Source organism: Battus philenor, unplaced genomic scaffold, assembly GCF_028537555.1.
Source record: "Battus philenor isolate CCGP_79_NKW_IND1 unplaced genomic scaffold, ilBatPhil1.0.hap1 SCAF_1, whole genome shotgun sequence".
NCBI lineage: Eukaryota > Metazoa > Arthropoda > Insecta > Lepidoptera > Papilionidae > Battus > Battus philenor.
The window spans coordinates 19,110,766-19,127,669 of NW_027181661.1; the positions used below are offsets into that span (position 1 = coordinate 19,110,766).

At 33.3% G+C, this 16,904-nt stretch overlaps 1 protein-coding gene across 1 annotated transcript in view; it reads left to right on the top strand.

The window, feature by feature from the left end:
* The first annotated feature begins 6,101 nt into the window (after nucleotides 1–6,101).
* LOC137920096 (kin of IRRE-like protein 1) overlaps nucleotides 6,102–16,904 on the top strand; it is a 32,713-nt gene continuing 21,910 nt past the window's right edge. The window contains exons 1-2 of the mRNA XM_068763343.1: nucleotides 6,102–6,105; nucleotides 11,930–12,051. Of these exons, the coding sequence (XP_068619444.1) occupies nucleotides 6,102–6,105; nucleotides 11,930–12,051 (126 nt within the window). The remainder of the gene's footprint in view (nucleotides 6,106–11,929; nucleotides 12,052–16,904) is intronic.

Sequence of the window (16,904 nt, forward strand, 5' to 3'; positions counted from 1 at the left end):
CTAAGTAAGCTACAAGTAATTTTAAATATAACACTGCTGCTATCATACCATCATGTAATCCTATAGGAAATTGTTAAATTTTAACAGACATTTGAATGAGATAACCTCGTGTGTTTTAACAAAATTTGTACAAAAGTAAATTACGTTTGTTGATTAAGATTTCAGTTTTTTTTTTACGCGAAACTAAAGAAAGATTTAATAAATATGGATTTCTACATCCAAATCTGGTTAAGAATTGATTTATTATAATTAGTCCTGTTGTTTTGATATTTCTTGGAAAATAAAGTTCTTAATGAAGGATTATCTTTATTAGCTGTGTCATTAAAATGTATAAGCTGTAGCGGTATGTTTACAAAATCATTAACGACGTGTATCATTAGCCCGGAAGCGCAGACACCCTAAGCGTCCGGCTGATGTGCCCCGTGCGTCAGGGGTGAGCTCCACCGGACCCTAATGAAATATCCAGGTTCGGATTAATACGAAAATTAAATCTCACAAACTATGCAAAAGCGCTCCGAGAGTATTAATGGTAGTAGCAATTAGTGCTCTATATTTACAGAGCCCTTGATTCCAATTGAAAACGCTGGAACGTTCTTTTGTAATTATCTTTATTACTATTAAATATATATGTTAACTGTTTGATATTAAGTTTTTAATTAAATTACCTATTCACACGATGAAATATTAAAAACTACCAACAAAAACTACTAACTACTAACAGTTTTATTTTTTTGTGTTCCTTATTTCATCTGCGATTAGTCCCAGGATTATAAGCGGATTTGTTGAGTGGTTATATCTTTGGAAGGGGTCTCCCCGGCGGGAGACACTCCCAGTTCACCATCGAGCGTCTATTCTCTGGATGTCATGGCGTTTAAGACGTTTCCTGTACTGGATGCAAGTCAATTCGGAAGCCAAGTCATTTGGGTGTTTGTCTAGCCGATTTTTATAATTAGTAGATGACTGCTGGATCTCCTCCTTTACTGTTTCGATCTCCAGAGCTTCGTGGACTTCAGAGTTCGTGAGTGTATTTATTGGACAAGGTTTCGGGTTCCTCGTAGCTTATTAGAGTCGTGCTTACGGTCAGTATCACAGGGGTATGATCAGAGTTACTGTCGTGGCAAGACTCGGGTTTGAGGTAGTGTCTCGAAAGTCCTCCGGTGATGAAAAAGTCTAGCAGGTCAAGCTTTATCTTTAGGTCTGTAGGCCAGAATGTGGGTTCGCCCGACGAGATCGGGATTAAGTTATGTCTATCTAGGCACCCTTTGAGCTGCCTGCCTCTTGTAGTTGTTAATCTGGAGCCCCAGTATGTGTGCGTTCCAGTCGCTACCAGCAATAAACCTGTTCCGGAGTGTGAGGAAGAAATCAGAGAATTTTGCACTATCTATTGTATGTCTTGGTGGGCAATATACTGAAGATATATTGAGGGGTCCATCCTTACTTTCAACTGCGATAGAAGTTGCCTGTATTTGGCTGGTTTTGTACTCGAGCAAGATGTGGTGCTTAATAGAAGTTTTAATGGCTATGGCCGTTCTTGCGTGACCAGTGCCGGGGTGGCAAGTTATGTAGATGTAGCAACCTTTGACTTTTATGTTGCTTTTTGGTGTGCAGTGCTTCAAGATATGAGTACAACATCCAGTTTATTGTTCGCAATCAATACTTCCAACTCGGACTTGTTTGGCGTCAAACCATTAATGTTCCAAGTGGCTATCATGAGTGGAGTCATTTTGTGGTCTTATCTAACAGTGTTGTTATGAGTCTCAAGAGAGTGCTCATCTGTTAATTCTTCTAATTTATTATACGTTCTCGCTTCAGGTTGCGGTTCACGTGCGTTCTTCTTTAATGTTTCAGCGTAGCTGTCGTTGGGTTTACTTCCTACGGGGTTTTCGGGTTTTGTTGGAGTAGTTTTTTTTTACTCTGTCGGCCTAGTGGTGTTTTTCTGAGTCGTCCTTTGTGGCATTCTTCTAGCAAGGAACTCTTTGTATATCGAGCAACCTTTATAGTTTGCAGGATGTGCACCTTCACAGAGGACACACTGGGCTGGTGAGTTGCGGTCTTTTTTTGGACAGTCAGCAGTTTTATGACTTTGAGCGCATTTTACACAACGATATGTCGCATGCAGTAGTTCTTCGAGTGGCCGTACTGTTGGCACCTCTGGCATTGTGGTAGTGTTCTCCTCTTTTTAGGATCTTCAATTACGATAGACTGGTGGTATATGTACTTGATGTCTTTAACAACCTTGTTGTTTGGTCCTGGGACGATATTCACAAAGAACGTAGATGTGGGTTTTTTGCCTGGCCCGTACTTGGTATTAATGATCTCGCCGAAGACTTTATTCCCAGTTTTTTCTATTTCTTCCACGATGGCACTATGTGGTGTGGAGTGGTGAAGATTTTTTATGACCACTCTAAGGCTGCGCTGCTCCTTTTTAAGGTTGTAAGATCTTTACAAGGAACCCTTAGTTGATTTCTATTGACTATCTTAAAGGTAAATAAGTTTGAATCAGCTGCCGTTTCCAAGTTCTGTGAGTCCGTTTACGTCCTCAATGCCAAACAGAATGATAATAAAATGGTGGCGGTTTACTAGGTTGTTTTTCAGTTGATTCACTAGAATTCTTGGTCTCGTCCACAGACAGATCTTGGGATCAGTTCTGGGTTTTTACTCTTTCTGGAGATGGTGTCGGTGATATTTTTCCGTTTATGGTTTCTAGATACAGGTACTATTTGCCAGTCAGGCGGTTTGGGAGTATCTATTTCTAAATTTTTATCAAGTGTTTTTTGTTTTGGAGAGTTTATATGGGAGGTACTTCCCAGTGAATTAGATCGTGTTCTCGTAAGAAGGCTTGGATGGAACACCTGTTGCACAAAATTACGTATTCCAGTAGCATTCACTAAGGCAGAGGCCTGGTTACCCACGTCTGCGCAGTCTTCGGTAACAGATTTCACACCATGAGGCCCGGGGACCTCGTAACCCCCGGCGGATTAGCCGGATCGCAGGACAAATCGCATTCTTTATTTTCCATTATCATAAAAAAAGGGGCGGGAGAGTAGTAATACACGTAATACAGGAGGCGCATACACCCAATATTTCTGAGGATATTTACTCGCTCACGGTTATGGGTTAGCGATTTTGATTGGTTATTTACCGCCGCCATTGCTCGGCGTTGGCATCTTGTTTTACAGCTGACTTCCACCTTGGTGTTTGTAGGAGGAATTCGGATCGCCGTTCTTAGCGAACCCTCCTCTTTTGTCATCCGGGCTTGGGACCGGCAACGGCAGAGTTAAAAAAAAATTGTACATATATACTGTATAAAAAGGCACATTAGTGAAGTTATTATTGAATTTATCGCTTTACATTATCATTGACGATTTATTTTTATATTTATTCGAATATTCAATTGGCATATAAAACCAATTATTTTAAAATATTTTTTTGTTATTTGGACAATTAAAAAAAAAGTGATGTACCTGTAAAGTTATCCATTTGCACAAAAATATTTCTCTTCATTTAAAAAAAAAACACTGACAGTTTTTATGATCTTACATAAAAAATTCTGTTTTATACAAATTAGCAACACTATGGTTAGTGTCCACTAGTTGGACCAACGACGTAAGTCGCTTCATCCGAAAGACCGTTCATCGCGGTGATCATTGGGGGAGTCTCCAAGGCTTCTTTCAACTGACATGATGATAATTAATTAATTCTTAATTCAAATATTTCATAATACTTTTTTTTTTAATTTTAGCGATATTATGTATTAGTTGATATAGTATAACGTTGTCACTGGTCTTGATTAGCACACATAGCAGTTATTATATTTGTATGCTATAACATGCAGCATTTTTTGTATACCTAAGATTAATAAATGCATCATCGAACAAACGTGGGTTGCATTCACACGAAGGCGTACTAAGTGACCGCGCAATCTATTGAGTTCTGTTTTCAAAAACTTTTCAAATTAACCATGCTCGGTATTAACCAATCGCATAGTCGAGATTTTGAGCGATGTGATATTTTTTTCTTTGACAGTAGTATATTTAGCCAAAAGTATTTTTAACATACGGTCTACTCGATTTTATTCCACTTAATTTTTGTTTTTTTTTTTAGTTCAATTAATATATAACACTTGTATGAAGTAAATCTAATGACTGATTTATATGGAATGGCTATTTGCAAAAAATATTAACGATTCATACAAAGTGATTTGAAATTTGCAGCACGTTTGTCAAAAAACTTTAAAGTTTTTAGCACATATTTCCAATCACCCTGTACAAATTAATCACTGTGAAATTTTTTTTTTCTACTATACAACCAATTTCATAAATTGTACAGTCTACAAGTACAGATAGTAAATAATAATAATTTAAACATGTAAAAATCAAAATTTTTGTAACGCTTTTTCTCACTACAGTGTTACTACGTTATTTATCAGTTTTGAAACCATTGATTAGGATAAGGTGTACCATACATTCAACCCATTTAAATCTTATAGATCTATTATCAATCAACCAGTGTATACGTAGGTATAACATCATAAAAGTGTCGACGGTCGCGCGTGTCTAAAACGCGCTATCCGTTGCGGCGGTTTTTAAGGCATGAAGCTTGTCGAATAAAGTAACCGTTACCCGAACTGAGCCGCCGGTTGAACAGAGAGCGCTGTAGGAGTCCAGGGGTTAACAGTCATTCTGTGTGTATGTAGCTTCTCTTTATCAACAGTCTCTTCAGGGCTGGGGACCTTTGCTTCTAATTGTAAGACTTTTTAGTGTTCTAACTATTCATTCTTCATTTTGCCAATCATCTTGGCATTTGTCGCATATTTTCTCTGTCATTATAAATAATCTATTAGTAGCGTATAGTTTTGGAGTAGAAGCTACACGAGACAAAGGCATGTAGAACTCCGAATGCTGTTCTATATGAGCCGAAGATTTGGAGAAATGTAGTAAATGAAATAAGATTTTACAAAACAAACATTTATTATCATAAAATATAATACAGAACAAAATATTTGGTAACATAATTTTATTACCTAAACATAACAAGCTATCGCATAACACATAAAGGAAACATATTGTAATGTATAGAAAACTGCAGATATAACCAACCAGTTTCATTGTTTATAAATTATTACATAATTGGTAATAAAAATATCATAATTAAACTGTAAATCTTATAAATATACCAAATAATTATTAAATTCCTATAAATTAGAGAAACAAGTTTGTATTCTTAATAAATTATGTAGTTCGTATTATGATCTCGTGCTGTTTTACTTATATATGAACTTGTTAAACAAAAACCATTACTAAACTGGATTGAAATCTATAATTTTCACTAATTTTTCAATCTTATTTAATTGGCACACAGCGCAGTAAAAATACTATACAATTTTTTAAACAAATGAAAAAAGTATTCAATATTACACTCTATGAGTTTGAAAGACTAAGCTATTGTTATGATGGGAGCCGCATTTGACGTTCTCTTGGATAGGATACTCGTCGATCTACTACGCCACCACCACGCGCGATAGCATTACGGATCTGTTACATATAGCGTCATTTTTTTCCCAGATAACGTAAAACAAATGTTAATTTTACATAAATCAAATTGACTAAATAACTAAATATTAAATTTAACAATTAAGATTTTAATAATGTTATTAATATTGCTAAGTAAACGAAGTTAGTATTGTTTAGTTAAGGATTATAACAACAAATTTAATCAAATAATTACATTACAATTTAATTATTGATAAAAGAACTTATGTATTTGATCGAAGTTATTCGCTACTATTTTTTAGTTTTTACCTTTTTAAATTTTCACTTTTATCTAACTAAAAACTCGTATTACTATTATTAATCCATGTAATGGACACCGTCATTACATGGATTAATATTACAACAAACTATTTTTTATTAATATTGCAACAAAATATTATTTAGCAAGATGTTTTAAAAATTAATTACTTCTAGGCTAACGCTTTTTACCATCGCAGGCTAAAAACAATGAAATATATGAGACCCAAAACCATTCTTAATTTTATATTTATTTAATGATACCTAATCTACATTATTGTCTTAACTTAGAAATGATATGTATGAGTCAAGATGAGTAAATGTTGTTTTTGAATGTACCCATTACACGAAGACTAATAAAGTGTTGTATTTACAAAACTACTGAGAGTCTTTAGACCCTATGCAACTATGTAATTTGTATATTTTGTGGGTAAAAATTAATGTAAAATGCAAAGTATAAATAATTTGAATGAAATGTATAAAATCAATTAACCTTACAAATATTTTAAAAACTATATATTTTGGTCTATATGATTCCAAATAAATTTAGTTGCATAATAATAAATGATCATAAATGAAATGAATGAATGCATTTAATGTGTATGTACAATGTTTTAATAAATTATTTTGATGGCTAATTATGAAAATAAAGTACACTACTACCGAGCTATATTCCTATATATGTACAAAACTGGGAATTCATTTCCACTTAATTATTATGTTGCACTGTTTTTTCTTTGACTTTTGTACATACTCCTTAAAACTATGCCTACAAATTATCTAAAGCAATTTTAAACTAAAATAACTTAACAAACAGAAATTTTTCAAAGTTGACGTTGTCAGGGCGTCGTTAAAAACAACCGAGATTTGGTATCTCGGTTGCTTTTAAAAAAAATAATCGTAGTAGTTAGTTGACTTCAACTTAGTTTTAAATAGCTTATGATTAAAGTCTCTTAATCTGTTTACTAAAACATTAAAAGACTTAGTAAACAATAAAACATGCAAAAACGTAAGCAAAAAAGTTCTTTTTTTTGTTCGGAAATATTAAACGTCAAATAAAGACTAGGACGCTGATTGTGAAATATAGATTCTAGTAATAAAAAAAATTACTCTGACGTATATCAATGTATACTATGAAACATATCAGTTACCATACCATATAGCTAGCTCTGGATAATACACAGCTTCTTGCTTTCACTTTATTTTACTATTATCTAAATAAAAAAATATATACTACCATTTATCTAAATAAAAAATGTTATTAAGTACGTTACAAAATTAAGTTTTCTTTTGCCAGCTATAATGATAAATTAATATAAATTTATCATTTTGATTGAGTCATTTTTAACAATTTAATGACTATTACAAATAAAAATCATAATTTAAAAATGAAATTAAAGAAAACTTTCAATGTGTACATTCGTTACATTGATCTAGATATATGTAAATAAAATTAAAATATTTTTCTGAAATAGAACATAACATAATAAAAGAAAAGTTTTAGACGAATAAAATGAAAATATAATCGACTATCATTAAAAAAAAGTATTTAAGATATAACTAATTTAAAATAATACTAATTTTTGTTATAAAATTAACATAATTATTTCATAATCACGTTATACTTTGAAAACGTGAATAGAAATACAGAAATAGAACCGAAAAAAATATTTTTACAGAAAGAATGAAAAATGAAGAGAATAAACGTCGTAAAATATAAAAAAAAATTAGAATATGTTTTGGTGTACAAGCAATGGTTTAATTAGCAACAATTTCAAGTAATTTAAATAAAATAACATTCTGATAAAACCTTACAACCAAACTAATTATTTTTGATCTTTTCAACTTATTTATCAAAATTTTAGATTTTATATGGCACGTGCAATATTAATACTTAATCAATTTACGTTGTACAATAATATAAAATAATAATAATGAGCGAAATTAAATGATTAAAATAGTAAATAGTGGAATATATAAGGTAGTTTCCGGATCTTTAAAGTTATATGTACAGTTATTATATGTACGGACACGGAAATAAATTGTAACTTAATCATAATATTGTGTAAGTCAAGTTGTTCGTAGAATTTATGTACAGAACTAAGCAACGTTTATTTAATTGTTAGATAGGTATATTAAAAACAAAAGATAATTTATTTAGACAACTTGAACTAAACATATGCATGATTTAAAAGTGGGAAAGTTAAGATTAAATATCAAAGTCACAATTAAAACGAAACATGGCCAAATGCATAAGTGATGTCTGTAATTTATCATATTTGAGTATTTTACCTAGAATTTTAACCTGTACTACTGTCGATGTACGTAATTTCGAGAAAAAAATTATGGCTAACATAAAAAGGTAAAAAGAAGTTTGTCGAACTTTATAAGTTTGTTATTGTTTGTTTTAGATATATGGTGATCCGAAAAGTGACAAAAATAATAAAATTGAAAGTTGAGAGTAAACATAATAAAAAAAGTTAAAACAGTAGATAACTTATCTATATCTAATTTATACTAAATCCGAGGTCTATGAATAGTATTTACTCCTCGGAATTTTTTCGTTCTTAATTATATTGGTTAGACTTCCCATGTTATTAATGTTATATATGTACATGATCTTACAACTAAATAGCTATTCTAAAATCTATTTACATGCGAATTCACGTAAAACTGTTTGCACAATCATAAAAACTAATAATAAATCAATTCAAAATAAAAAAAATATTTTCATTTTGAAATTGGAAGAGGTGCTAATGAATTTTTATCAATAATATATTTTTTTATTTTAAAATGTTACAGAACAAGAGAAAAAATAGGGGTCTACGTATTATATTACTCCTATTATAGAATATTTAAAACAAATACTTGTTGGAAAAAATAATTTAAAAAAAAAAGTAAATTGATAAATCAATTGAATCAGAAGTTATATCTAATTATTTTACCCTAAACTATTCTTTAAAATTCTTAACTATGCATAAAGCTGTAGATTTCGAAGATGCTACGAGAAGTGCTACGAAGTTAACAAAGTGGAAGCAATTATTGTCGAAGCAGCTGTATGTTAGAACGGTGTAGGTTTTGGCGGTTAACTCTACGGCATAGAGACTGGTTTTGTGTTTTTAAATTGTAATAATGGAGACGAAATTTCTAATATATTTACATATATATCCTAACTATATTATAAAATTAATTATGTTCTTTATAAAGCTTTAAAAATACCTTATACAAAGTATTCGAGATTTGAATTAATACTACGAAAATAATGATAATAATTCTAATTATCTAAACGGATCAAATGAAATATACTTAGTCTTGCCATAAATATTGTTATAAAGAAAAGCACGATTTTTTTTTATACGTAACATTTATTCCTTTCATAGTGAGTTAGTTTAATACATCAATATATAACTATTAAAAATATACAATGTTTATTCGAAGTGGTCTCCATTGGCTGCAATACAGTCTTTTAAACGTTGAGGCCAGTTATCAATAGCAGCACGAACTCTTTCTAGAGGAAAATTCTTCACTGCCAACCGAATGGATCGTTTTAGGGACTCCAAATTATCATGGCGTTTAGAGCAAGCCTTACTCTCTAAAACTGACCATAAATCATAATCCAATGGATTTAGGTCAGGACTTGACGACGGCCAGTTTTCAGTGCTGATAAAGTCCGGAACGTTAGTTTTCAACCAAGATTGGGTGGATCGAGCTCTATGACCCGGTGCCGAGTCTTGTTGAAAGCACCATTCTTTGTTATTGAACATGGTGTTAGTTAAAGGCTTAACTACCGTCTCAAGAATGGTATTTTGATAAACTTGTGCCGACGTTTTAATACCTTTTTCACAAAAATATGGCTCAGTCACCCCTTCATAGCTAACACCCCACCAAACCATCACTGAAGTGGGATAATGCCCACGTTGTACTCTGTTTACTAATTGCGAAGCTTCTTTAGAGCTTCCAGCATAAATACGGTCATTTTGTTTATTAAAATACTGCTCAATTGTAAAAATTTTCTCATCCGTAAACAAAATTTTTTTATGACCTCCCTTTGCGTACCGCTTAAGTAGTTGTTTGGATTTTACCACCCTATTCTTCTTTAAATTATCAGTTAAGAAGTGATCAGTACGTCTCTTATAGGCTGCAAGTCCTAAGTCATCTTTTAATATACGCGACATGGTTCTAGGAGCTATCTTCATCTCCCGAGATAAAATCTTTTGCTTACGGACAGGATTTCTTCGAATTCTTTCCCTAACTGCTTTAATCACCTTTTTCACACGAACGGTACGTGGACGGCCAGATCTTTTTCTGTCACAAACAGAGGAGGTATCATTGTACCTATCAATAGCCCGGTAAACAAACATTTGACTAATACCAAGCGGGTGGAGGGTTTTAAAAATTGCACTTTTCTCCATACCTACTTTATGTAAGGCAATCACAGCGATTCGGTTCTCTTTATCACCCCACTCCATTTTAATATAACAAAATATTTAACAATATAATGGCGCGAAAATAAGAAAACACATCAAGCAATCATATAAAAATGACAGATTCCAAATTCAAACGTAATATTTTCTTTTTTTGAATAGTAACAGTATTTATGGCCAGACTAAGTATAAGTAATAATAATTTAAATATGTAGTCAAGAACGTGAAACCATTTTCTGGTAAACTAAAAACAACGGCAAAGGCTGTTGATGGTTATGAAAATAAAATTGATGAATCTTATTTTTATTGTTTAATTGTACTTTTGTCCTTCTCTATACGGCAGATTGCAACTGTGGTTTGTTTTATAGCTCAGAGATATGGCCAAATTACTTGAAGTTCTTGGAACCGTTTGAGCTGTATGTACAACCTTATTCATTAACTAAAGCTATAATTGACCTTTTTAATTAACATAGTAATATTTATAAATTTGCTGTAACAGCTTTTCTAGTAAAACAACTACTAATGAAGTAGTTCGGATCACGTGAATGTTAATGACACACTCCAATTCTAGGGCTATATGTACAATAGGGAGGTTTTATAATAATATATAAATTCATACGTCAAAAGTTTATTTTTATATTTACAACTTATCTAACTAAAAGTATTACAAATAAATATTTTTCTATATGTATACAATAAATTAATATTTATTATTAAAATAATAAACATCAAACCAATTTCATTAGTTATTTTTTTTAAACAATACATAAAAATTTATATAAAATGTAAATTAAACATCATATTTAACAAGATAAATAATAAGGAGAATGTTTAAAGAATTAATTACATGATTAATATAAAACCAAGTAATATAAAATACATTTAACTACAATATGAATTAGTAATAATAATACAAAGATAAGAGACTTAATAAGATAATAATTTTTTTTCAATATTATTATTTTTTTTCTATTATGCTGCTTGATTATTTTGAGAATCGAGATATCTTTGAGGGAGGCCTACATCTTTCAGTGTGCGTCTATGTGCTGAAAAGATGACGACGATTTGATATATATGTATATATAAATATATATATACACACACACACACATATATATATATATATATAAATGAATAACCTTACCGAGGTCATCTAATCTCCTGGTGGTCATTCATGCTGACCTTATCAGTCCGTTGTCTCCACTACAAAGCGTTAAGGCCCTAGCGACCAACTGTTCTTCTGACACATCAACCTGCCAATCCGATGGAATATGTCGGTTACTTTCGTTAATCTACTGTACTGTAATTACAAACCTTGGTACGAAAAAATTTAACACATACAACTTAAAATAAAAGAAACACTTAAAATATTATATCTCTTGATATAAGCTAAAAAATATAGAAATGTGAAAATAATAATTAGCTGTTTGTTAAATTATGAACGTAAAGTTTTTTGAAAAAAATATGATAGAGTATAACTGTCACGCCTAGCAGGCGGGTTGGTGATCGCAATGTATTATTGGTAATATAAAGCTCTACCACAGGACTTCCACTGCTCTTAGTATTTATATCGTTATCATTTAGAATTTGACGCAGTATTGATTACTTTACGACTAAACGCCGCAACTGTTCGTTTTCATTTTAAAGACAAAATTGTATTGCAGGAGGTTCTAAGAGCTTGGATTCATCTTTCTCAAAATTTTAATTTTCTCTCAGTTGCTTTACAGCAGTTCTTAGATGTACCTTCGTATACAGAAGTAAATCCGGATGAAAACGCATTGCTGAGATGCCGCGTATCTAATAAAAGGGGAGCATGCTCGTGGCTGAGAAACAATAAGGTAAAAAACTTCTTTTCTTAATATAAAATTAATTTAAAATTTCGTTGGTGACTGTACAAGTTTTGTAATAATTCTTTATCACCATTTTTATCACATTTTTACCATTGTGAAATCTATATATATGAATGTATTTGTGTCGTCTAATGTGTTGCTGAACGCAAACCTCGTAAATAACGGCTCGTCTAAAGCAAAATTTTTTAAAGTTTTCGTTAACACACAAGGGAAGTTCCTTATGCAGATAAAAACCGAAAAATATCAAGGACATAAATGATTTTTCGCAAACCATAAGTAGATAATACCCCTGTCAAAACATACACGTGTATCGCATCAAAAAATATGGTTTTCCATAAAGCATTACATTGAAAGTATAATCACATTATTACTAAAATTCTGTGCCAAATAGAAAACTTATTCTTGTAAGAAAAGCTATTATATCTTCAATTATCTATTAGAAGGCAACTAATATCTTTTGAGAATAAAAACCTAAGTGATCAGCTTGAATTAAATTCAAATCGATTCTCCTTATAACTAATGTTAAAATTTCTACCTTCTGTTTCTACTTTCTGTTATGGAGGTGGAGGTGGCATATAAATAACGAGCGGTGACGGACTGAGCTCACTCTGTGTTTGGCACTTATCGGTGTAACATAACTCCTGAAGATGCCCCGTGGAGGGGTGAAACACGTGTTGAGTAATTTGGCGGTATCGGTTGTGTGATTCGCATTGTTTGCCGCATACGCATTTATCAGCGGGCTGGCGGGCGGTGCACTTTATTGCACGACTACCACTGCATGTGCGGAAGTGGCTAAATATTGGTCCTTTTCTTAATCAATTGAAAATTGTTCAAAACTTTATTTAATTGCTTAAACGACAGCAAGTTATGACGGCGCTTCGATATCAAGGAGGTTGTCCGTTAACTGTTTCGTACCTTCGTAGTTGCCGGTTAGCAAATACTCCCGCAGTCAGAGAACTGACATTGACTTTTCATTTTACTGTGCAAACCATTTTATTGCAGACAGTTTTGAGTAGAGTTCAACATCTACCATAATATTTGTTTATAGAGTTCAAATAGCCAAACAGCGCTTGCCAGAGACCGTTTAAAATTAATATGAAATGTGTTGACTCGGTGTTTGGCATTGGTCGATCTAACATCTGTTGAGAATGCCCCGTGGTGAAACACGCGCAAAGTAGATTAACGGTGGTAGTTGTGTTTCGCATTGTTTACCGCACGCGCATTTATCAGCGAGCGGGCGGGCGGTGCACTGGATTGCATGATTACTGCTGCATAGTGGAAGTAGCTAGATATTAGTTCCTTTCTAAGTTAGCATGGACTTCCTTGAGGTAACGCTTGATTCTATTAGAGAGATGAATTTAGTCAAATCTACAGATACAAAATAAAGTATATATCTCTTTTCTTCGTAAAATAATTTAAGATATATGAAGTTAAATTGTTATCAAGAACTATGACATCGAAGGCTACAAAATCTAGTTGGAAGCGGTTTGCATCCATAGTCTTTCGACTTTGTGAAGGTGGTCTGTCCACCTTGTACAGGATATCCACTTCAGAATTTCTATTTCTAATTCCTAGAGGCTAACAACTCGGAGCAATATGAGGCTTATCCATTACCACTTCAGTTTGCCAACCCGCTGGGCTATGTCATTTCATTTCTTTCGTACAGATCTCCTCCTAATCCGATCTCGCGGAGAAATCTCGAGCATAACCATGACTGCATAAAGCGAATTACAACCTAACCTACGTCTCTGGAAAAAGGTTTATTCTCTTCCTAAACCTCTTTTTTATCTAAAGTTACATGCATTTTTAGCATTTACAGATTCAATGAATTTGAACGAAAGTGAGCAGAAGGTTTTTAATCTAAATATCGTTCTAAGTAAATAGGTTCGATATCGATTGATATTACCGGATTGAAAGAGACGGAGGTTTTCGTTTCTATAGTGCATGTACTTTTAATTGCGATGTTTTAGTGTAGTCGTTTTTTCATTCTCTCATTCATAAAAAGTATAATTTAGAAGTAAATAGAAGTAGGAAACAAAGTGAGCCTGCTTGTAATAACATTTTTCAACTTAAAATACAAGTAATAAGGTTTTTAATACGTTCTGATCTATATATATATATATATATATATATATATATATATATATATATATATATATATATGTAGTCTACAACAAACTGCGCTTCTGCTTGTTTTGTGATTATTTTTACAAACTTCCATAACACCGTATTAGAGAAATTCATTTTAAAGCTCTATTATCAATTAACAAATCTATTTCACAGTAATATGGTTATTTTATTGTTTTCTTTAGATGCACTTTATAAGTTGACTACATAATATCTGGTTCGGCACTATTACACAAGAGTATTCTTATTATTACTATTTTTATAAGAGTTACTCTTAAACAATGTATTTGTGAATCCACACATAAAAACTTTTGTTTCTATAGTTTTCAGTATTATTTGTTAACACTTTAATAGAAACATTTGTCGTTGATACTATTTGTTTCTGTTTGTAAAACCGTACACTTAAACTTTATATTTCTTACCGAATCGGAAATAATGTATATTTTGTCAGCTTGGTGTGCTACCTTAACAAGGTTCATCTGATGTATAAAAAGCTCATTTAGTATTTTATTAATAATACCAGACTTAATAAAAGATGGAATCTGATAAAACATTCGACAGGAATTCCAACCCTGGAAAATAAAATCTACGCTAAAGGAGAATTATGAAATTCTGCAGTAGCCGGAATGTAGAATGCTTTTTAGTTTATATAGAAAAATAAATAATTTATATTCAAGGTAATATAAACATATTTACAGTTGTACCGAGTAGTGGTAAACAGTAGTGGTATATATATATATATATACATATATAAATATATATACATTGGGGCCTCAAATAAAGTAAAACTTATAAATAATTTACGAAACTGTTAATAACTACCTATGCTCGCGACTTTATCCGCGTGGAATTCAACAAATAATATATTTAGTTAATTAAGTTTTTACATTTCGTACAAGAATTTTTCTAAAATAAAATAAGCTTAAGTTATTCTTTATTATATCAGATACCTGTCAGCATAAGTTCCGTCAAAATCTGTGCAGCCATTACAGAGATTAGCCGGACTAAACCAAAACATTATATATTCATACATACAAGTGCGATCCAAATCAGTTTTATGTTTTTATTTATAATTGTATTACATTTATAAAATGTATTATACCTTATATACGTTTACTACCCATTATTTGTACTTCAACCTTTTTATACTATAGTTGTCTGTAAGAGATTTTTTTTTTCATGGCCCCTGCCTCTCGTACTCCTAACTTTTTGGGATCAGGGACTTTATTGTTTAATAATTTTTTCAGTCTTTTCTTTATTCATCACTCTCTTTCACGCGTCACAATATCTTTCATTCTTTACTTTTGTCCTTGACAATATCTTTCGTTTTGCTCTTTTATACCTTCTTTCTTTCCTCGCCTTTCTTCCATCATCTTCTTACTCTAAGGTGGCTAGGTACATTTTATTTTTTTTTATTCTTTAATGTTATCTTACATTTATTTTATCTTTATTTACACATTTATTTTACTTTCCTAATTCTTTATTACACATTTCTTTTTCTATTTCTTATTATTAGTTAACAATTTATGTTGTGCAGAGTTTATTAAGTACCTTATTCTATACAGTTTTATTTCTTTCAACCATATCACTCGCCACCCCACGAGCGAAAGATAGGAATGATGGGCGAAGGTTGTCGTCGCCCATCATAACGGCGATGCTCTCTATGTCTATTTTTAGCTTCGTTTCAGTCTCTAGGGCACTGCGCATCCGTGCATGTGCGGGACAGTAGGCCACAAAGTGGGCCACGGTCTGGTCCACGCCCGGTTCGCAGTAGCACAAGGGGTCCTCCTTGAGCTTGAACCTATGAAGGTACTCAGGGAACCCCCCGTGCCCCGTGAAGAGCTGGGCCAAGACCGCGTCCACCCGACCTTGCGGAGCATGCAATAAGACTGCATAGCATTCGGCAAAAATATCCTCGTTACCGAAGCTGTCTCTTTTTCCACATACCTCCTATTCCATTCGTCGAGCGATTCCAGTCTATGCTGCCGCTTGACGAATGAGATGGGGCATTCCTCATATACAGGTTTGCATTTACTCTTCAGGGCCGCGTCCTTGGCCAACTGGTCCGCCCTCTCATTACCCTCCGCCCCTGCGTGCGCTTTTACCCAAAAGATACTTACATTCTTCCCTTTCTCGCGCGCTTTCTTGACATTTTCTTTCAATCTTAACGCTAGGGGATGGAGGGTGTCAGGTCTCGCGACAGTCTGGAAGGCGGATCGCGAGTCTCTTAGTATGGCGCATTTCTCCGCTGACCGCGTACCCCGTTCTTTCCGCCAGCAGCTCCGCCTGGTACACGGTACAGAAGCCGCCCAACTTGAGTTTTTTACTGTACTTCTGTGCGGCGCCCTGCATGACACAGAACGCCGCACCCACCTTGTCCTCTATGCGGCTGCCGTCGGTATAAATTACCTGATCGGCAGCCGCGGTGGCAAGCTGAGCAGCCTCCTCACCTGCCTCCAGGCAGGAGAACTCCACACCGATTTGCTCAGACGGGTGCGGTAGCTTCAAAAAGCTTGCCGGCAACTCCAGTTCCCGGTCCCTCACCACGTGCAGAGAGAAACCTCGCTTTATTTCAAATAAACGGGCTACTTCTTGGACCCGCAGGTCCAGAGGAAGCAGCCCGGCAAGGATGAGGGCCGAGTGCAGGGATGCGGTCCTGTAGGTTCTGTTAGAGATTGCCTTGTATGATAAGACCGCCGACCGCTTTTTGTACA